The sequence below is a fragment of the Pelodiscus sinensis genome, chromosome 1 (assembly GCF_049634645.1).
Source record: "Pelodiscus sinensis isolate JC-2024 chromosome 1, ASM4963464v1, whole genome shotgun sequence".
NCBI classification, from domain to species: domain Eukaryota; kingdom Metazoa; phylum Chordata; order Testudines; family Trionychidae; genus Pelodiscus; species Pelodiscus sinensis.
The window spans coordinates 317,661,699-317,681,975 of NC_134711.1; the positions used below are offsets into that span (position 1 = coordinate 317,661,699).

Here is a 20,277-nt window from a genome sequence, read left to right on the forward strand (position 1 = left end):
TGTTGCCTGCCACTGAAATGCAAACACCTGTGGGATGGAACACAGCAGCACTTCAACAGCACACAGCAATACACAACAGTTCAAAGCAAGTAGGTAAGAATCACTTGATGGTTACCTGCTCTGTTCCATTCCCTCCGGGGCACTTGGCATCGGCCAGTTGGAGGACAGGACACTGGTCTAGATGGATATTTGGTCTGACCCAGCATGGTCATTCTTAATACTGCAGCCAGTTACACAACAAGGAATATTCAGCTACGCAACTGACAACGGGCTGGGGAAAGGCTACTGTGAGCTGCTCAACGCCAGTTTCCTAGGCAGCTACAGCCTTGTCCCAATTCTCCCTGCTCTGATGGTTTAAACCAGGGGTCTCCAAACTACGGCCCGCGGGCCGGATGCGGCCCGCGAGGCCCTCTCATCCGGCCCGTGGAGACCGTCCCTGGGGTGCCGCCGAACGGGCCCTTCTTGCCGCAGGGGGGGGGCCCTGTCAGGGGTGTGCGGCGTGTACTCACGCCGCGCCGGGGCAGGAGAAGCGGGCCGCTCCGCTGACAAGCGGCCGCGCGGCGGCAAACGGCGCAGGGGGCGGGGGTTAGCACGGGCGGCGTTCCCCCGCCCAGACTGACAGGGCAGCCGGCCAATCAGGGGGCAGGAGAAGCGGGCCGCTCCGCTGACAAGCGGCCGCGCGGCGGCAAACGGCGCAGGGGGCGGGGGTTAGCACGGGCGGCATTCCCCCGCCCAGACTGACAGGGCAGCCGGCCAATCAGGGGGCAGGATGGGCGGTGGTGGTAACGCCCGCCCGGCGACGTGCGGGGGAACGTGAACCCCGGCGGGAACTTTAAAAAGGTGACCCCTTCCGCCGGGGGGGGGGGAAAGGAGTGAGCGGTGGCAAGCAGGAGGGGAGGACAGCGTGCAGAGGAAGGGGAGAGCAGGGGGAAAAGCCCCCCCCCCTTCCGGGAGAAACGGATTCGCAGGCGAATATTCTGAAGAGGAAACATTAAAAGCAACAATCTCTCTACCATAAGTGGATATATTTGCACACTATATTCAGGTAAGTTTAACTTAAGAAATCATAAGAATTTTTAAAAATTGTTTCGGGTCATTTGCAGCTATTATTGCGACAAAATTAGTTCGCATAATCAGGTTTTTTGAGCGATATTGTGTGCAAGATACTTTCATTTTCATTATTTATTCATGTTGAATTCACTTTATTTTAGTGCCCAGCGATGGCCGAGAAGAGGAAAAGAAAAATAGACGATGAGTGTCGGCAATTTCAAGAAGAATGGAGTTTGAAATACTTCTTCATCAAATCCGTCGAGAAAGCATTGTGTGTGATTTGCAACGAAACCGTGGCTGTGATGAAAGAATACAACCTGCGCCGTCATCATCAAAGCAAACATCAGGAGAAATATGTACAGTTGAAGGGTAAAGTCCGTGCCGAAAAATTTTCTAAATTACAAAATCAACTCACATCTCAGAGGACATTGTTCAGTAAATCCTCAAATGAAAATGAATCCTTAACTAAGGCCAGTTATAAAGTTGCCTACGTCCTGGCTAAAAGTGGCAAACCCTTTACAGATGGTGAAGTAGTGAAGGAATGTTTGTTGGAAGTGGCTGAGGAACTTTGCCCAGAAAAGTCAAAACAATTTGAAAATGTAGCTTTGGGTGCGAATACCATTGCCCGCCGTGTTGCAGACACTGAATAAAATAATATTAAATAAATAATTAAAAACAACATCCATGTTTTGATTGTTTTTTATTTGGACCTCAAGTGTGTAGTCGGCCCCCGAACTGCTGTTTGATAGTTAATGCGGCCCTCGGGCTGAAAAGTTTGGAGACCCCTGGTTTAAACCATTAGAAACCCAGGGCAACACGGTGCACCTGAGACTTTCCCAGTTCAGTGTGTCCCTGCATAGGGCTCAGCTCCAGGCGGGCTGGCGAATGCACAGACTGTGCTAGTGTAATGCCAGCACAGGCATGAGGCCTCCCCCCCCCACGAAGGTGGAAGTGGGGCCAGAGCTCCTCTCCCCGAATCACTGAATGTGCTGGAAGCAGGCCAGAAAGAACCATGCTGCTAGAGGAGCCCTGTGGAACCCCCTGGCAGAAGCCCTCCTGGAGCGGTGAGGGGCGGGGAGCTGCCTTTCAGCCGGAAGAGGGCTTCGCTGGTACAGAACTAACAAGAGTCCGTGCGAAGGCCCAGCCACAGACACGGCAGCTCAGCAACAAGCCTTCGCAGATCCCAGCGTCTGCCAAGGGAGAACAATCAGCACGCACCTCACTTCATGTGTCCTTTGCTTTCACTTTAGCAATACCAGCAGGAAAAAAACCGACGTGGACAGAAACCAGAATGTGGCAACCCCGCACATGGGCAGCAGCAAAATGTCTTGCGGGCCACACACAGAACCCCGATATGCCGCGGTTGCCTACCACTGCAATAACTGTTCTGGGGTTTTATAAAGCACTCGGCACACGGGCAGCTCTGCACATACACAGACACACTAGTATTTGAGCCGGGGAAACCAGGGGCTTAGCAGACAGGCATGGAACAGTTTCTTGACGTGGGCCCCTCCTGCTCCTTCATATTTTAAAGCTTGTTTATAGTATGACTTTATGTGCCCCTTGAATCTATTGTAAATTGGATGGGGCAGAGACTTGCTAGGCACAATTACATGCTTACCATGGTATATTATTAATAATAGTCCATTTGTTATTGGGTTGGGATTTACTTCACTCACCTCTTTGTTTGCAGGGATTCCTGTTACCAGCTTCCTTCCCCTTTCAGGGAGGTACCCCCTTGGGAAAGGCCTGCTTTGTGAAGGTGGCTTAATTGAGGAAGAGGGGAATTGAGGCTTAAAGGCAAAGGGGTTTCTGGGAAACGTAGTCTCACACTGAAAGCTACACTACAGGAAACAGAGTAGGGGCCTGATTGTTCTAGGGTTGCCAGATGGTTTCAACAAACGTACCGTAGGGTTGCCAGATGGGCTCCCAAAAAATACCGAACATGTGGGCTTAAAAAAAAAAGAACACAGGATGGGCATACAAAAAAATCCCCGTATCGCCCAGCTTCAGAACGCAACCACAGGAGGTGCCACTAGCCCATGGTGCAGTGCCCAAGGAGGGGGGGCTCGCAGGAGCTGCCTGCCCAGGGCGAGGACCCGGTGCCTGCACGTGCCGCGTGTCTCTGACCTCTCATGGTGCTCCGGGTGCAGCTGCCGGGTCTGTGCGCGGGGCGGGTCCTGAGCCCAGCCAAGCCAGAACACTCCCGCTGCAGGGACCCGAGCAGCAGGTCTGTGTTTCGCGCTGGAGACGGGACCCAGTGACATCGCGGGGCCGGGGCAGCCCCTGGCCGCAGTCGGAGTCCAACAGGCCAAGCCCCCAGCAAACACTCCCTCTAGTTGCTAGCAGAAGCCAGAGGCTCCCAGCTGGGAGGCGGGGCCGCGATTGGCGCTGGGAGCCTCTGGTCGTGTGCCGAAGCCGGGTGTGGGGAGTGGCCGGGACTCCCAGCCACTCTCCCCGCCCCCACCCAGCTTTTGCACGTGACCACAGGATCCCAGTGCCAATTGCGGCCCCACCTCCAGTCGCGCCCCCACCCCCACCAGGCTTCCATCCGGCGCCCAGCCGGGAATTCAGAAAATACCAGACATTACACATGTCCGGTATTTTCTGAATTTTTTTACCGGGCAGAGAGCACAAATACCGGACTGTCTGGTAGAAAACCGGACACCTGGCAACCCTACCACCAGACACATTGACATCACAATCTACATCTGATTTAGAAAATACTGGACATTTATATTTTCTCAGTTTGTTTCCCGAACAGAAAGCTCAAATACTGGACTGTCCGGTACAAAGCCCTAGCTTACGTTGGCTTTGAGATTTAGCTCCCTCTGCAAGCCCTGGTTATTTTATACCCACCTCTTTTCTGATTAAAACTGGCCTGTATGTGTACTCTAGGATCAATGATCCCTCCCGCCCCCAATCCCCCCTCCCTCCGACCAATTTCCGATGAAAAAAATCTCCCACCCGCTTGAATTAGTCCCATTTCTGCTGAACAGGTGGCAGATCTGGCCGAGGGGCTGGTCGGTGTTCCTCTCAAGCTTTTGGGAGAAGCATAGGGGACGTCCCCACTGCAGTAAAATACCTGTGGCTGGCCTGGATCAGCTGGCTTAGATTCATGGGCTCAGGCTATGGGACGGCTCCACTTCAGAGGTGTCCCAGGGGCCAGGCCCCTGCACAAGCCCAAGTGTCTACACTGCTATTTTACAGCCTGAGACTGGGTACAGGAGGGGGTGAGGGAATAGGGGGGCAGGAGTATAGAATGTCTTAAGAGATGCAAACAGGCACCAGAAACTGGCTGGGAGCCAGTATCTGGCTCCAGTCTCCGTGGGCCCTGGGAAAACCAGATGGAGGGCTGGAGCCCAAAGGGCCCCTTGAGGGCAGTTGATCAGAGAAGGTGGGGTAGCAGCACGAGGGGTATGAGTGAGGGTGCAGGGAGAAGCCCTGTGCGCAAACTTCAGGGAGCACATGGACACAGCAACATTTGTGCCCTACAACCCAGCGCATGGACACAAGCCCCCGTTTTCAGTGGTGTGTACACACGCGACGTTACAACGTACCCCTGGGTGACAGCCCGGACTTTCAGCCATTTGTCCATATTTCAGCACCTGACTGGAAGGGGCCTGGCTGTCGGAGATGCTGAGCGTGTTTATCCTCCGTTGACAGTAAAGGCAGCTGAGCTTGCTCCGCACCCCCAAAAGCTGGACACGTTAGTTTCTGTGCCAAACCTTGGGAACCCCTTGAAAATGCTGCTGCTGCCGCCCCCGGGGGCAGGCTCTGGGGCCTGACCCCTCCGCTGGCTTTGGGAGAGAGGGATGCTCAGGGGGTCCCTGAGTGCCTTGAATTCCCCACGCATTTCACCACCCCCGCTCTGCCTGCCAGGCACGCCTGTTGGGAAGAGGAATAAGAGACTTGGCCTGCTCGGTCCCCCTGGTGTTCCAGCCAGGGAATGGGATTGGGGCATGGAGGCTCGCAAGTCCCCAGCTCACTCTCCTGGCCCGGGCAAACCTCCGCACTCTGGAGGGAGCAGAGGCAGGGTTGGGGGTGGCTGGGCCTGTATGCTAAGTGATTGGGCCCCAGCCCATCCGGCCTACTCATGGCTATACCCCTGCTCCGGGGGCATTTAATTTACACTGGTGGCCTCTCCCACCCATGGAGCAGCCCAGAATACGGGCACAAGAGAGGAGCACAGCACAGATACTCACAGCACAGATACCTGGGGTGCTGCTTACCTGGAGCATGAAAAGGGTAGCCTTTAGTCATAGCTGCCCACACAACTGCTGCTTACCCAGACCCAATCCACATCACTGTGAGAGTTCTCCAGCAGGTCTGCCTGGCTTTCAAGAGATGCATTCAAGAAGCGTTCTAAGGCTTGGAAAGTGACACCCAGCCTCCGTGTGGTAGTTGCCAGGTGGTGCTCAGCTGAGAAAGAGGCTCCCCAAACAGTCCTTGAGTGCATGTTCATTAGTGTAATCAGGTTCATTAGTGTAATCTCATGCCCACAATTTGGTGTCAATTAAAAGCTGGCAGAGAAATCCAATCAAAATGGAGTTTATTGAAAAGAATGTAAAAGTGACACACCCAATCCATACAGTAGCCCTTGGGTTTGGGAAAGGGTTGTGGGAGACCACGGTATTTGCAACTGATGGACTTCAGATAAAAGATACGCAATTTATTTATAGAAGGTACAATCTGTACAGGTTTGGCTTTTTCTCAACTCCATGTTGGACTGCTTTTTGATCTCGTACAGCATGACACTTGGATGCCCTTTGTACACAAAGACATTTCCCCAGCCCATTTTAACACACACATGCCATGAAGTTTTATGCAATAAAGTGCAATACTGGATTCTTTGAGAGGAATGAAATGACGGAGGAAAATAGCAGGCATTAAATCAAAGACATCTCCTAGACCAACTAGGCTGATTGTAAAGTGCTGATCTGCCCCCCAAAACCAACACATATTTAACTAACTACAGTAAAAGTTCTATCCATTTTACTGAAGTGGAAACACCAGCAACATTTACAATGGAATGTCAGTAACTCCCCTACCCAATCTGCTTTAAAAATAAGAGACATCCAAATAAATCATGGAACTAAAGACACGTCTGCGATTTCCTTGGAGGGGAATAAACCCTACTTCTATCATTCTGTTTCTTAAGAGAAAGAAAAACTAACCTAAAGGATTACAGCTAGTAAGACATTTTGGTCCTGATACAACATGATGAAATGAAAAAGGCTGTAAACACTCACTTCTCCTGTCGGTATGGCTTGCTTGTCTGTGAGGAATAGACAAGATAGGTTGTGTGTTCCGTGACTTTCTTAGGAGCTTGTTCAGTGGTCCCCAATCTTGGTCAATTACACCCCCCCCCCCCCCCAGATGGGGAAAGGAGTGAGTGGGATAGGATGGGAGGGGGAGCTGCACTCTGGAGGTGGGGGGAGACTGGGGCAGAGCAAGGAAGGTGGAGCTCCACTCCAGAGGTGGCAGGGTCAGTGGGACAGGACAGGGAGGGGCAGCTGTGCTCCAGAGTTTGAGGGAGCAGGTGTGAATGGGGCACAGCAGGGCAGAGGGAGCCACACTGGAGTAGTTCATTTGTCACTGGGCCAATGGGACCTGTGCCAGGAGCCCTGGCCAATTGGGTGGGGTGTGGAAAAATGGGCATCCCTATGCTCCAACCCCGCTCCCTGGCAGGAAGGCTGGGCGGGCAGAGCAGGCAAGCCCTCACACCCCACCCCCACTCCGTCAAGAGCAGCAGGTGGGGGATGGAGCATGCCCCCATGCCCTGACTCCATTTCCCCAACAGAAGGGCTGGGGGGACAGGAGTGGACTGCAGGCAGAAGGGATGGGGAAAGGCCCCCACTTGTCCTGGCAGCCCCTTTTCCCCCACCCTTGCCCGCCTACCCAAAAATTTGGGCCCATCCAGTTTTCCTGTCCTAGCTATGCCCTATGCCACTGACAAATTGAGGACCATTGAGTTCGTTCAAGGGGCCAGACTGGCTTTTCCCTTTGCCCCTCTCCCAACGTTCCATGAAAGAGGGGGGTTGATACTTGGCAAGGCAGACCCCACTCCGCTGAAAGTGAGACAGCAAGCATGGGCGGTGCAGCCAGGGTCTCTTGCTTGGTAAGGTGGGGCCGCTGCCTGAGGAGGATGGGGTTCCCTGGTTTGGAAAGACTGGAAACTCTCTGATGTTTTCTGTCTCCAGCTGCTCTGCAGCCAGGGTACAAACCTGGGCCACTATGCACACCAACCTCCAGGTCCAGTTCAACCACTTGGGAGCCACTTTTCTGAGATGCGTCCCCAGATATGTGATTCACGGAGATTTCGGGGATGATGGATTTCCACTGTTATCTAAAACCAAGCAGGTAGATTGACAGAGGCATATTGCTTGGGGGGACCAATCTGCCCATCTCTGGGGGTGCGCGACATCCCCATGTAAACAAACAGCATCATGGCATCCCATGCCGGCTGTCACAAAAAGTACCATCGGCCCAGTGCTTTCACACCGGGACAGCCCTCTTAAGTACTGGCTACACAGGATGCCTCGTGTGAGTAAAAGAATCATTTTGGTTCCCAAAAGGCACCTTGTTTAACATTGAAAACGTAAGACTGGCCCCTTTACATGTGATGCATGCATAGTTCATATACTCTTGCAGATAGTATATATACTATATATATATATATTCTATTCACACAGACTGCTCCCGAAGCAGAGTCCTTGAGTAGCTAGACATTGGTGAGGGTGCTGCTGGTGAGGAGTCTCACAGCAATGGTTCCTGAAAAGCCGCTGGATTTTTTGTTCCCTTTATCTTGGAGTTGAAGAGTGTGCTGTGACAGACGGTCATCGGGGTCACCGGTCAGGGACACCTGGCCCAGGAACTCGTCACTTATAATGTTATGGTTCCAGACCTAGAGAAACAAGACACAAAATGGGTGCTGTTCCTGCTGCAACCTATTCTGCAAGTACAAACATCTGCACAGGGGATGCCTTGGTCATTCAGTTCATGCTGGTGTTGATTATTTCTCTTGCAGTAGCACAGAGAGGCCCTCCACAAGATCAGGGCCATGCAGTGCTGGGTGCTATACATACACATAGCTAGAGCTAGTCCCCAAGCTGAACTGCTTACTGTCTAAATACATCAACCAGAGAAGAGGTAAGAGAAAGGAAGTACTGTTAGCTCCATTTTACAATTGGGGACCCAGGACACAAAGAAACTAAGTGACTTGCCTAAGGGTGCACACAGAATCTGTGGCAGAGCTAGGAACTCAACCAGCTCTACTAGGATTTAACTTCTAGCCCAACCTCTCTCTCCTTTCATCCACCCCTGCAGCTGGCAGAAGCCTTGATCTTCCTCCAATTTTGAAATGATCACAGGGCATATAATTTTCCTGGTGGATGTCGACTTTTTAACTCATGTCACTGCCATACAGAGGGTATTTTAATAATGATGTGACAACTAGAGTTCCTGCTTCTTCCAAGATTATATACACGCCTCCACAGATTCCTGCGGGCTGGGGTCAGAGCGACAGCTTGGAAGGCATGTATGTGACTGTGTGAGATGAAAGGCAGTGGAGAACCAGACCCCACAACTCTTTTATTTTCAGGGCTCCTTTAGATGTGAAGAATACTTGTAGTACCTCCTAATAAGCCAACTCCTGTGGCCCTTACTGAGTTCAAACTTGGGGAAATTCACATTGACTTCATTGGGTACATCTAGACTACAGAATTTTGTCGACAGAGGCTTTGTCGACAGATACTGTCGACAAAGCGTGTCTAGACTACATCCAGTTCTGTCGACAAAGCAAGCCGCACGAGTGTAGACGCAAGGGACAGTGTCGATGCAATAACACCTTCTATCGACAGAACTCTGTTGACAAAAGGCGTTATTCCTCATAGAATGAGGTTTACCGCTGTCGACAAAACTGCCAAGTTCTGTCGACGTTATGTCGACAGAACTCAACAGTAGTGTAGGGGTGTGTCTAGACTACAGAGTTTTGTCGACAATAGTGGACTTTTGTCGACAACGCTATAACTGCGTCTACACTACCGCTGAGTTCTGTCGACATAACGTCGACAGAACTCAGCAGTTTTGTTGACGCTGGTAAACCTCATTTTACGAGGCATAACACCTTCTGTCGACAGAGTTCTGTTGACAGAAGGTGTTATTGCATGTAGGGTTGTGTCTAGACTACAGGGTTTTGTCGACAAAGCAGCTTGCTTTGTCGACAGAACTGAATGTAGTCTATATGCTCTTTGTCGACAGAAGCTTTGTCGACAGTATCTGTCAACAAAACTTCTGTCGACAAAAGCGTATAGTCTAGACGTACCCTAGATGCAGATATAGTTTTTTTGACAAAAGGCCACTTTTGTTGACAAAACCCTGTAGTCTAGACACACCCATTGGGAATTAGCCAAAGGAAGAGCTTAGTAAAAAGGCTTGAGAATTTAACTTCTAGTACCTATGAATTGTCTAAAGCTCCTTACCTCCTTACGCCCATGTTTCTGGTAAAGAACCTGACAAAATACTTTGCATTCATATCTGGTCTAGCATTCAATAACTGAGTCTCATAATCCCCCAGGAGGCAAGTTTGAGCTTCATGTTAGACAGGGAAACCGAGTCACACAGGATTTTGATGAACTAGCCAATGCTGCCCTGCAGATCAGGGAACAGAACCTGAGTCTTGCTGGCTAGCCCCAGACTGGTCTTCTAGTCACCTGCACAATGATGGGCTGTCCTGACTTCTTGCGATAGAAGAGACCTTTCACATCAAACTCTGGAGCCAGGGTGTTTTTCTGCACTGGAGATCGAATTTTGTCCCCTTCACACTTAATGATCACGTAGGGGTCTGCTCCTGGGGAGAGGAAAGAGAATTGATCTGTTGCTGCTGGAAATGTCACTCCTCCCAGCCCTTGCTTGCCTCACTCCTGATGGTGGGTGTTTATATTCCACAAGAGGCGGCAGGAAATCCAGCGGGAACGAGGCTTGCCCACCTCTGCGAAGTCCTGTGAGACCTGCAGACACTAGGGGCTAAAGCTCATTTGTATTCTATGTTATGTCACCCCAGACATGGGCGAGTGACCGAGCAAACCACTTGGAGGTGGTTCCCTAACTGTGGGAAGTGACAACACCCCTGTAACATACGAGCCTAGATGTTCCAAACCAATGCGTGACTTTGGGCACCCAGCCTGAACCACTCTGAAGACGCTGGATGTTCAGACAATGGGTGCACCGCAGATTCAGAATATCAAGGCTCCTTAAGGTCACTCATGGGCCCCCAAAATCACTAATTGCTTCGGAGCATCTTGGCTGCAGGCTGTCAATAACAGCTCCAGACACATGATCAGAAGAAAACACACCGAGGGCACGTTGCAGTGCAGTGAAGAACCTACCTTCAGGTTACCAGGGCTAGGACCTCTCTTCACTACCCAGAGAAAAAGATAAACTGGCAGAAGTGAGCACCTACTGTCTGGTCACACTCTGCATCATGCCCTCTGAGCTAAGCAGCTCTGGTGGGAAGACCCTGCAAAGGGGCAGGCACTTTCAGGGAGGGGCTGGGCACCCCTCAGTGCTCACAGAGGTTAGCACAGCTAACGCCTTGCCAGCTTGAGCCCACATAGCTTTTTCAGGCAGAGACCTCAAGATGCTTTATAAAGGAGATGAGGATCACTGTCCTGTTCTACAGACTGGGCAACTAGTCAACCACAAGGACACAGGCAGACCTGGGAATAGAACCCAAATCTCCTACCACCTAGGCCGGGGTGGGCAAAAGGGCCTCCGCGGGCTGGATCCTAGTGGGTGCCTAGTGGGAAAGGGGGGCAAAGGAGCTCCCCCACCCCCTTCCGTTTAGGCCCCGCTCTTTCCTGTTTAGGCCCTGCCCCTTCCGGGGCTACTTCAAACATTTTCGAAATGACCCCTGAGCAAAAATTATTACCCACCCCTGACCTAGGCCACCAGACTACACTGCAGAGATTTCTACCTCCCACACACGCCTGCACCCACCAACTTAGCTAAGTCAAAGCTAGCCAAATGCACAGGGCCAAAAACTACCTTCACCAAGCAAGTGCAGTGCAATGTGGAGTGCCAGCCAGGTGCTGTCTCTCTGCATAATACACTTGTATTACTTGTGGGACAATCAAAGGACAAATTGGCCCAGCTCACTCCTCGTTTCCAGTCTCTCTTCTAGGTGCAAGGCTTCCCCACGCTGAGAGCCTCTGGAAATGGACCACACTGTGTTTGATCCCCACTGAGCTTCTCAGTCGTCTGCTTGTTGATTATGGTTTACCTCACAAACGCTCCTTGCCTTTGGGATGACCCCATGCCAAAACTAGGGATGTTAGATATCGTGTATTTCAGTCATCGTGTAGCCGCAATCATTGTTAGTGGTTACACGGTTACTAAAATACTCCCTGGGGGCTGGGCCGGCAGCCAGTGCGCTCCCAGCTCCCAACCCCACTCCTGGGAAGCTCCCTGCCACCCCACACTGCTGCTTCTGTATCACCATGGGGTGGTAGGCGGAGCCAGTCTGGGAGGGGAGCCACTTTAAAATTACAGAGGCAGCAGAGTGTGTGTGTCTGGTGGCGCCCCCTGAGCACTGGCTCCTGCTTGCCTGCCTCCCCCCCGCCTCTGTGGGAGGCAGCCAGGGACGTGCAGGTGGCTCTGTGGAACCAGCATGTGCGGAGAGATGGCTTAAAAACCACTTCCTCATGCGTATCGGCTCCCACCTCCCCCAGGCCCCCTGTGCTGCTGCCTCTCTATCAGAGGCAGCAGGGAGAGAGGGAGGGGGAGGCAACTCCACCGGAAGCAGCACACGTAGGGGGACGGCTTTAAGCCGACTCCCCATGGGCATTGACTCCTGCCTCCCACCCCTTGATGCCTCTGATACTGAGGCAGCAAGGGGATGGGGGTTGCATGAAGTTGTTTGGATTAACCGATAAACCTAAGCTTATTGGTTAATCGTTTAAATGGCTATACTCTAAAACCCTAGCCAAAATAGACCCCCTTGGTTCCCCCTCGATGGGTGCTAACCAGGAGGAATGCCAGTGAATCCAAGGAAGCTGTGGGAGGAGACACAGGTCCATGGCCTGTCCCACCACAGAAACAGCCCTCTCAGAGCAACTTGTGAGGCCCGGGAACAGCAGGTTGCTAACACCAGCCAGAAGCGACTCATTTGCTCTCACTGCTTTGGCAGCTCATGGGCTTTGGATGAGGACAAGACGGAGAGCAACTGACACCAGCACAAACGCAATCTGTCGCACCAATCCCATCTCTGCACTATGGGACTGTGGAGAACATGGGGTGAACTCCACCCAGGCCTGGTAGCAATAAGGGGTGGGGTGTGCTTGATGAGTGAGGTACGGGCAGAGGGGAAAGCAGCGTTTGATAAGCAACCAGATGTGGGATCAGCTCTGAATAAGATCCAGGAATGAGATGGGCTCTGTCGAGAGGGGTTTCCAGTTCAGCAGAGCAGATGGGTTGCAGTAGGGCCCTGGAATAGGAACACATTTAGAGGGGCTCTAGAAAATGAGGGTAATAGAATAGTTGGGTTATTTCTTGTGGGCAACAGTTATCTTAGGGAGGGGCTTGAGTGCAGAGTGTGGTGGTACTGGACAAGAGAGACCAGATATCTTGATTTTATAAGGACAGGCTTGATAGTCAGGGGATTTTCTTATACAGACACCTATGACCCCACCTTCCCACCCCTGTCTCCATGATTCACACTGGCTATCTCTGATCTCCCTTCTTGTGGCAGGCACTCTGTACACAAGGGGGTGACAGAGAGAAGAGGCTGCAGGCTGGAGTGGGAGTGGGGATGAACAGGGGTGGAGGGATGGAGGAACAGGACTGTGTGGGGTCCAGAGGGGGAGAAGAAGAGTTTAAGCAAGGTGTGATGGGAGGCAGGGGCAGGCTCTGGGACCAGCTTATTACAGAGTCGGCCTGCTGGACAAATTGTAGCAGCTGTGCTCTGTCGGGGATGTCATGGGGCCTCGGGCAGGCTGACTCAGCAATCAAGTCAGAAAACGGACAGGGCCCAGGTGAGTGTGCGAGCTGCGGGCCAGAGTAGAAAGGTCCCACCGTAACCCACGTTTCCCTGCTAGGAAGCAGGCTCACGCCCGCATGTTTGCAGTGGGGAACAAGTCTTTGTTTGAGGACCAGAGCCAACATTTACCCTTGGCAAGGAAGCACGGCCAGGTGTCAGTGTTCCATCCAAATGCATGCTGGGGATGTGGAGGAACAAACCTACCCACTTCCCAAGGCCTGAGATTGAACTTCCTCATCTCTTGTTCCCAGAGGAAACTTTGCAATAATTTACTGCCCACCTGCTCCTTAACTTTCCACTTCTCAGGGCTCCTTGCTTCCAGGAGCAGAAACAGCTGCAGGATTTCACAGCCTTTCTTTCCAAACCCTTCTCTGGAAAGACCCACAAAAGCCTCATTTCCCACCAGCCAGGGCCAAATTCCACCCATAAATCGCTGCCCCAAAGGTCCAGGAAGGATTGGGAGACAGGAGAGATACAAGCACCAGTGCACAGGAATTGCTGGCGAGGCAGGACATCCTGACAGGGTGGAGGGAAAGGGGCGACTGCCCCAGGAACTGGGGAGTGGCAGCAGCCGGAGCCCCAGGCCCTTTAAATCGCTGCCAGAGCCCCACGTGGCACGCTTCGGGCAGCACAGGAGGTAGTTGTCCCAGTCCTGACCCTTCTGCCCATGGTGCCCCTACTGGAGTGCAGAGCTGCGCCCCCACCTTGCTCAGGGGCTTGCAGACACCAGCATGCTTTGTGGATTACCGCAGAGGTATCGGACCAGCTGGAGGATGGCAGGAAAATACCCTTCCTGTGGCTGCATGTTGCATCTTGGTGTAAAACCGACCACTCTGCAGCCACTAACTCAAACTGTACCTGGGGACCCTTGTTCTGCAGAGCCAAAACCACAGAGGCTTGAGAAGAGGCTCTGTCGATCGAGACCCTTCTCAAAGAGAACGCGGCTTTAGAACAGCAACAGCGTGTGTGATCACAGGACACCAGTGAGCCGTGAAAAGCAGAGCACAAGTGGGAACAAGAGCCTGACACAATCCAGATATCAGGCTGAATTCTCCTTTCACACTTCTTTAACCCCCTTGATTTCTAAAGGCTCCTAAGTCATGCTCAATAACAGCAGCAAGGTGAGGGGAGGAGCAGGAGCACAGAGATGAAGTGACTTGCCCAGAAGCAGTCATACTGGGATTAGAACCCAGCTCCCTGGAGTTGCAGGTCTGCTGCCTCGTCACAAGGCCACTGACACCATCTTCCCAGATAATGGAGTTTCTCATGGTTTACACCAAGATAAATGAGAGGCAACTCAGGCAGGGAGCCATCTAGCAACTCTCTCCCCCCCAAGGTGACGCCTGCCTGGATGACCCCTCTATAGCCTGGCTGGAGCACCTGGAAGGGCTGTTTGCTGAATAAAGGAGCTGTGTTAGTCTTGGAACAGCCTGTTTGCCACAAGCATCCTTGTCGCAGCCTTGCAAGGGATGCCCTTGACGCAGATGGCCTGGGAACTCATTACCAGTCAGGTCAAGAGAGGTGGCGAGAAGGGGTACAATAGGATGAGTTTCAATCGGGAAACACCATTAACATCCTGCGTAGCTACCGTGTTTCTTTTAAAAGAAGGACCAGCAAAAGTCCTCCTCCCACCCTCCCTCTCAAGCCATATTATCTTTGCGTTTCTCAATCCAAGGTAAGTGGTGAAAACTGAGTGGCAGGGCAGTGACTCCTGGCCAGGTCGCTATCTTTAGCAGCCAAGGAACAAGCTAGGCCCTGCCCAGAGCGACTCTAGGGAGTGCTATGCTGGCTTCCTGACCAATGAACTGCACATCAAAGTGCCATGGGAATGGCCTGTGCCATTGGAATTGCCCATCCCCAAAGGCAAGCAGTTCAGCTCCTGACCAGGGCCTGTGTTCCATTTATAGCCACATGACCCGCCCAGTCCTCTCCCCTCCCCCCCAGTTGTGCAGAGAGATCCGTCCTGCATGCTATAAACTCCTCCCACCCCAGCTGGAGCTCAACTCATGGCTTGGAGTAGGAGGCTTGACAGCTCATGTAACTTCCTTTCCTGGCCCTGGATCTGCAAGGGCCATTCTTAGCCTCAGAAAGCGTCCAACCCTTTGTTTTGATCGTGCTAAACATTCTGCCTCTGCAACCTCCTCCAGCTGTGACTGTGTCCTGTGCGGCTTGTTATCCCTCGGATACCTCCTGCCTTCTTCAAGGACACGGTGACGCTACATCTCCAAACCTACACAGAACCGTTCTGTTCATACCCCAGGATCTCAGCATGGCTACTGCCTTTGGAAACCCTTGACGCCCACAGGGGCCTTTTGATGTACATGGAGCCGTTGGGAGAGTGGGTCTCACAAGAGGCTCTTCTGCTGCTGATTCTCCAGCAGCAACTCAGCTGTCACATTGGAAACAGCTGTCTCCCCAAGCCACATCTCCAGCAGCGGGTCTGACTCACCATTGCCTTGCACCTCGGGCAGTCATACACCCAGGCTGCACAGGGGTAAATGACCACGTAAGGTGCAGGGCAGTGGAGAACCAATGCTGTGGGAGCATAATGAATGATGGGGGGAGAGGAGGAGAGAGTGGACTTGTTGACCCAATGTCTCTCTCAGTCCTATATTCCAAATGGATCTCCAAAATAAACCACTGGGCTACATCCAATCCACCTTTGTTTTGAAGGAGCCCCTCCCCAAGAGACCCTACCTTAGCACCTGCTGGATCACCAGCATGTCCCGGAGGCCCTGGAACATGGTCTGAAATGAAAGGACTTGGTCCCACTCTCCTGCTGCTCCCAGTCCCCCCATGAGTGCAGAACGAGCAATGAAAGGCCAGTACCTCCTTGGGAATCCTGGTTCTTCAGCCCAGCAGCTGCCAGGACATGGACCTGTGATACCACTTGAGGATACCCACACATTCCACTCCAGCAGGTGCGAGGCGGCTCGTCCAAGGTCAGCTCTCTGTGAGGGGGATCAACAGCAAGGGGGTCGTCACGTCAGACACACTGGCGCTCCCAGGCCTCCCGCCTCATTCTAACAGCTGAGCCCTGCAGTGTGGCATCCTGAGGCTGCCCAGCGTGAGGGAGTCAGGGGTGCACAGGTGGCCGGCCAATTAGGTCCCCACTGAAAGGAAGCCCAATGCAAACTCTAGGTGGGTCTAGTGTCTGCTAAGGGAGGTCACTTGGTTTCCATGTTAAACGTGGGCTGCTTGTAATGTAGCAGCAGGGAAATGAGGCGAGAGAAGAGGAAATACCCCTGGTAATCCTCCCTGATCACCACATAGCCTGCATGGACTCTGGCAGAATTTACACCTCGCTCCCTATCTACCTTTCTTGGTCATTTTCTTCCTTTTATTGCAGAGAAAAAATAGAGGGAAGAAAAAGTGCAGAGTACATGTTAACTGCAGTACATGGAATTAGTCCTCTAAGAATGAGCAACCTGCTTCTGTGTAGCAAGCGATTATACTTCCATGGAACCCATCAACTGAGCATCCAAGTGTAGTGCCAGCAGGCAGAACCGAACCTGGGACCTCTGGAGCTTAGTGCACGAGCCTCTACTACCGCATGAACTAAAAGCCACCTAGTTCTCAGCTAAGGCTGTAAAGCTCACTCATTCTCTTTCTGTAAGTGGTCTCAGTGCCACTACATGGGACAGTGAACCACTCCCAGGAAGTGTGGGGGTTACACAAGCACCTTTAATATCTTATAATATCCTCTCCGGGAAGCAGGGTGGTGCTATTTTACAGATGGGACCCCGAGGCACAGCAAAACCAAGCATCCAGCTCAGGGTCACCCAGGAAGTTTGTGGTAGAGCAGGGAACTGAAATTGGAATCCTAGGAATCTCCTGAGTCCCTCGTTAGCACCCTAACCACTGGGCCACCCTTCCTTTCCTCGCTTGTTTTACTAAGGAACACTTGCGTTTGCACACCGGGTCATTAACCCACAAGACTGCCCACCCATCAACAACATCCATCAGGTTCTCAAGGACCCAGAGATTCGTCTGCTGAGTTACACTGCGCCAGGTCAGTCTGAGCACAGGCCCTTCCTGAGTGCTGCCTTTGGGCCAGGGCAGGGGCTAGGATCTGGTCTGGGGAGTTTACCCTGTCCCAGGTCAGCCTCTGACACGGCTGATAAGGAGAGGCACTCCTCACCTACAGTCTGCCGGCACGTCTGTGAACACCCGGAGCAGGAACTCTCCCACATGACCCGGGTCGAAGGTCGTGGGAATGATGACGTAGCGCCCTTCCTTCAGGTCCGTCCTCAGGAAGATGCTGCGGGAGTTAATGTAGATGGAGCTGGCCACTTTCTGCTGCAGGGTATGCATCCTGTAACGCCGGTTCAGCTCCACCTGGGCACAGGTCACAGCCGGAGACTCAGGCCTGGTTTCGATCCCCAGAGCATGACAGACCTTAGCGTGGGTCCATCTGCCAGGACCAAATCCAGGAGCCTCTGCAGCTTGAACTAAAGCCCAAACTGCAATCTGTGGCATTGCCACTAGAGGGAGATGGAGCACCACACCAGACAGGCACATGCATGTGCAGGTAGTGTGAGTGCTCAGGGTAACAGATCAACCATTCCTAGTTAGCAGGGACTGTCCCTTCTGCTTTACTGGGCATGGGTGTATTTACTGCCCTACGTCTCTGGAAACTCTCCTACCATACTGGCCCAATCTTTCTGACCCTAATACCTCTAGGGCCTACCCTAGGGCCTACTCCACCTTCTCTTTTCATGCTGCCAGGTGTGACTAAGGCGGTGGAAATAACATTGCCAAGCCTGCCTGGGAGCACTAGTCACTTCCCGGCTCCTGCCGCACGACCCAGGCCAGGCCTACAGGGAAGGTGCCTTTCGTTTCTGGGAGAAAGTGATTTCAGGTAGTCCTGGCCAGTTCTCTCAAGGGTCCTCTCACCTCCACCGCGTCTCCCCACAATGGCAGGTCTTTGGGCATTGGTCCCTCCAGCCTCAGTTACACGGACAGACCCGAGGTGGGGTGACCGCAGAGCCAGTCTGTGCGATGCCCCGTCTTCCCATGGGTGAGAGCTCCTGACATCCACCACTGGGGCCTGAGAGCCTCACGCTGAGGCGGGGGGCAACATGTGTGGGATGCAATCTCCCCCTCCAGCTGTACTAATAGCAGCAGAAAGGGGAGGGGCCTACAGCATTCCAATCACCCCCTCCTTATGCACGGGGGGGTGGAGGATGGGAGCGCTAGCAGCAGCAGCAGCGTTCTGCTGGGGTCCTGCCTGGGTTTGCTGGGTAGCTCGCTGAGTCATCTGCCCCCTCTGATGCACCTACCCAGGGGCAGCCAGCATTCAGGCCAACACCGTACATCCCCCAGCTCACCTTGTGGATATCAAACCCGATGGCCAAGTTCTCTCCTTTGCCTTCTTTGCGGCTGGTCCTCTTTGGTCTCTGCTGGATGGAGATCAGCACTTCGTCTTCTGCCTTTTTCACATCAAACACGTACTAGAGGTAATGACAGGACCGAGAAAGGAAAGGTGAGAGGCCCTCAGGTCTGCTGGAGATCAGGGAGCAGAGAGGGAAGGGTTAATGGTGCCATGGGGAGAGCATTGGCTCTCTCACCTCCGGAGATAGCCTGGGTTCAAATCCAGCAAGTGAACATGTGTTCAGTAGACTAAGCCTGATGCCAAGGGGACTTGCATTTGCATGAGACGTTCAGTCTGACCTGGCTCTGTCTGGGAAGGCCCAAGCAGGGGTTGTACAGGATTTACCTCATCTATCCAGCCTATCACTCTAGTATTGGAGCCTCTCAGAGTCTTAAAGGCTTCGTCTTCACGGCGAGTTCTTCCAGCAGAAAATATGCTAGAGGGACCCGTTAGCATAAGTTGTGATCTCATTAGCATATTTTCTGCTGTTTCTTTTTGTGCAAGGGGTTTTTGCGCAAAAAGAAGCAGTGTGGACAGGGGTTTTCTACGCAAAATGGGGGTTTTGAGCAAAAAAACCCCATCCACACTGCTTCTTTTTGTGCAAAAACCCCTTGCACAAAAAGAAATGGAGGAAATATACTAATGAGATTGCAACTTATTTTCTGCTGGAAGAACTTGCAGTGAAGATGTAGCCTAAGGTTTTTACCCTCAGAACACCCCTGTGCTTTTATGCCCATTGTACATGAAGTACATATAGGCTAAGTGACTTGCCCAAGGTCACAGTGGAGTTTGTGGCAGAGCAGTGGCTTGAACTCTGGCTTAGTCCTAGGCTAGTGTTTTAACTACTGGACAATGCTTCCTCTTGTTTCCAAAAGGCAAAGGCTTTGCTGCGCATAGACGTGTTTCTGTTGGTTTTGATGCACTTAACCCACAGTGGCAAGCTCAGCTTCAGAGACAAAAGCACAGAACAGCTCATCGCTAACCCTAGAACCAGACTTTGGCTTCCTATGGCCCACCAGGCTCGAGTTACCCTGCCAGCCTCAGCTCCTTCCAGCAGGTCCTCGTCTCCGCATCTCACCTGGGGGTTCTGCAGGAAGGTGGCTTTGTGATTGATGCAGCCTCCGGAGCGGTTCTTGAGGGGGTCATCATGTCTCGTCCACTCCCCGCGCAACACCGCCTCCTCCCACGTCTTATGGATGCTCAGGTAGGATGTGTTTATGAGGCGGCACTTGATGATGTCAGTGAAATACTTGCAGAAGTCTTCGAATGTCATCCTACGACAGGAAAGAGGTCACCAGTTCAGCCTTGCACGCCTACTGCTCGCTTTGTGTGGCCAAGCACTGAAAGCAGCCTGTGGTCAGCTACGCGCAGTGTGCAACACTGCTGTCTAGTGGTTGGTGATCCCCTGAGCGGCTACGGGACAGGTTCTCAGGATATGTCTACAGTGCAGTTTTTCGGAAAAACAATACTTACGTCCACACTGCAATTGCGTTCTTTTGACAGAAAGTCGAAAGAACGGAGGGGTTTTTCTGACAGCAGTAAACCTCATTCTATGAGGAAGAAGCCTTTTTCGGAAAAAGGCGTGTGTGGACGTGGAAGAGAGCATTTTTTCGAAAGAAGAGGCCTCCAAGGAAAAAGCTCCTGGTGCCTACTCCGTCCACAGTAATCACAAACTGAAAAGCGAGATAGCGTCCAATCGATGTGGACGCTATCTTTCGAAAAAGCACATTGCTTTTTCATTGAGCTTTTGCTGTGTGGACGCGCTCTTTCGAAAGAAGTTTTTTTGGAAGATCTCTTCCAGAAAAGCTTCTTCCGA

At 52.4% G+C, this 20,277-nt stretch overlaps 1 protein-coding gene across 2 annotated transcripts in view; it reads right to left on the reverse strand.

The window, feature by feature from the left end:
* Window positions 1-5,701: 5,701 nt before the first annotated feature.
* CAPN5 (calpain 5) overlaps window positions 5,702-20,277 on the reverse strand; it is a 117,041-nt gene continuing 102,465 nt past the window's right edge. For both annotated transcript variants that reach the window (XM_075919511.1, XM_006139577.4), the window contains exons 8-13: window positions 19,540-19,735; window positions 18,418-18,540; window positions 17,229-17,425; window positions 15,917-16,038; window positions 9,765-9,901; window positions 5,702-7,957 (exon numbers count right to left, since the gene is read on the reverse strand). In XM_075919511.1, coding sequence (XP_075775626.1) covers window positions 7,775-7,957; window positions 9,765-9,901; window positions 15,917-16,038; window positions 17,229-17,425; window positions 18,418-18,540; window positions 19,540-19,735 — 958 coding nt within the window. In that variant the 3' untranslated portion in view covers window positions 5,702-7,774. The remainder of the gene's footprint in view (window positions 7,958-9,764; window positions 9,902-15,916; window positions 16,039-17,228; window positions 17,426-18,417; window positions 18,541-19,539; window positions 19,736-20,277) is intronic.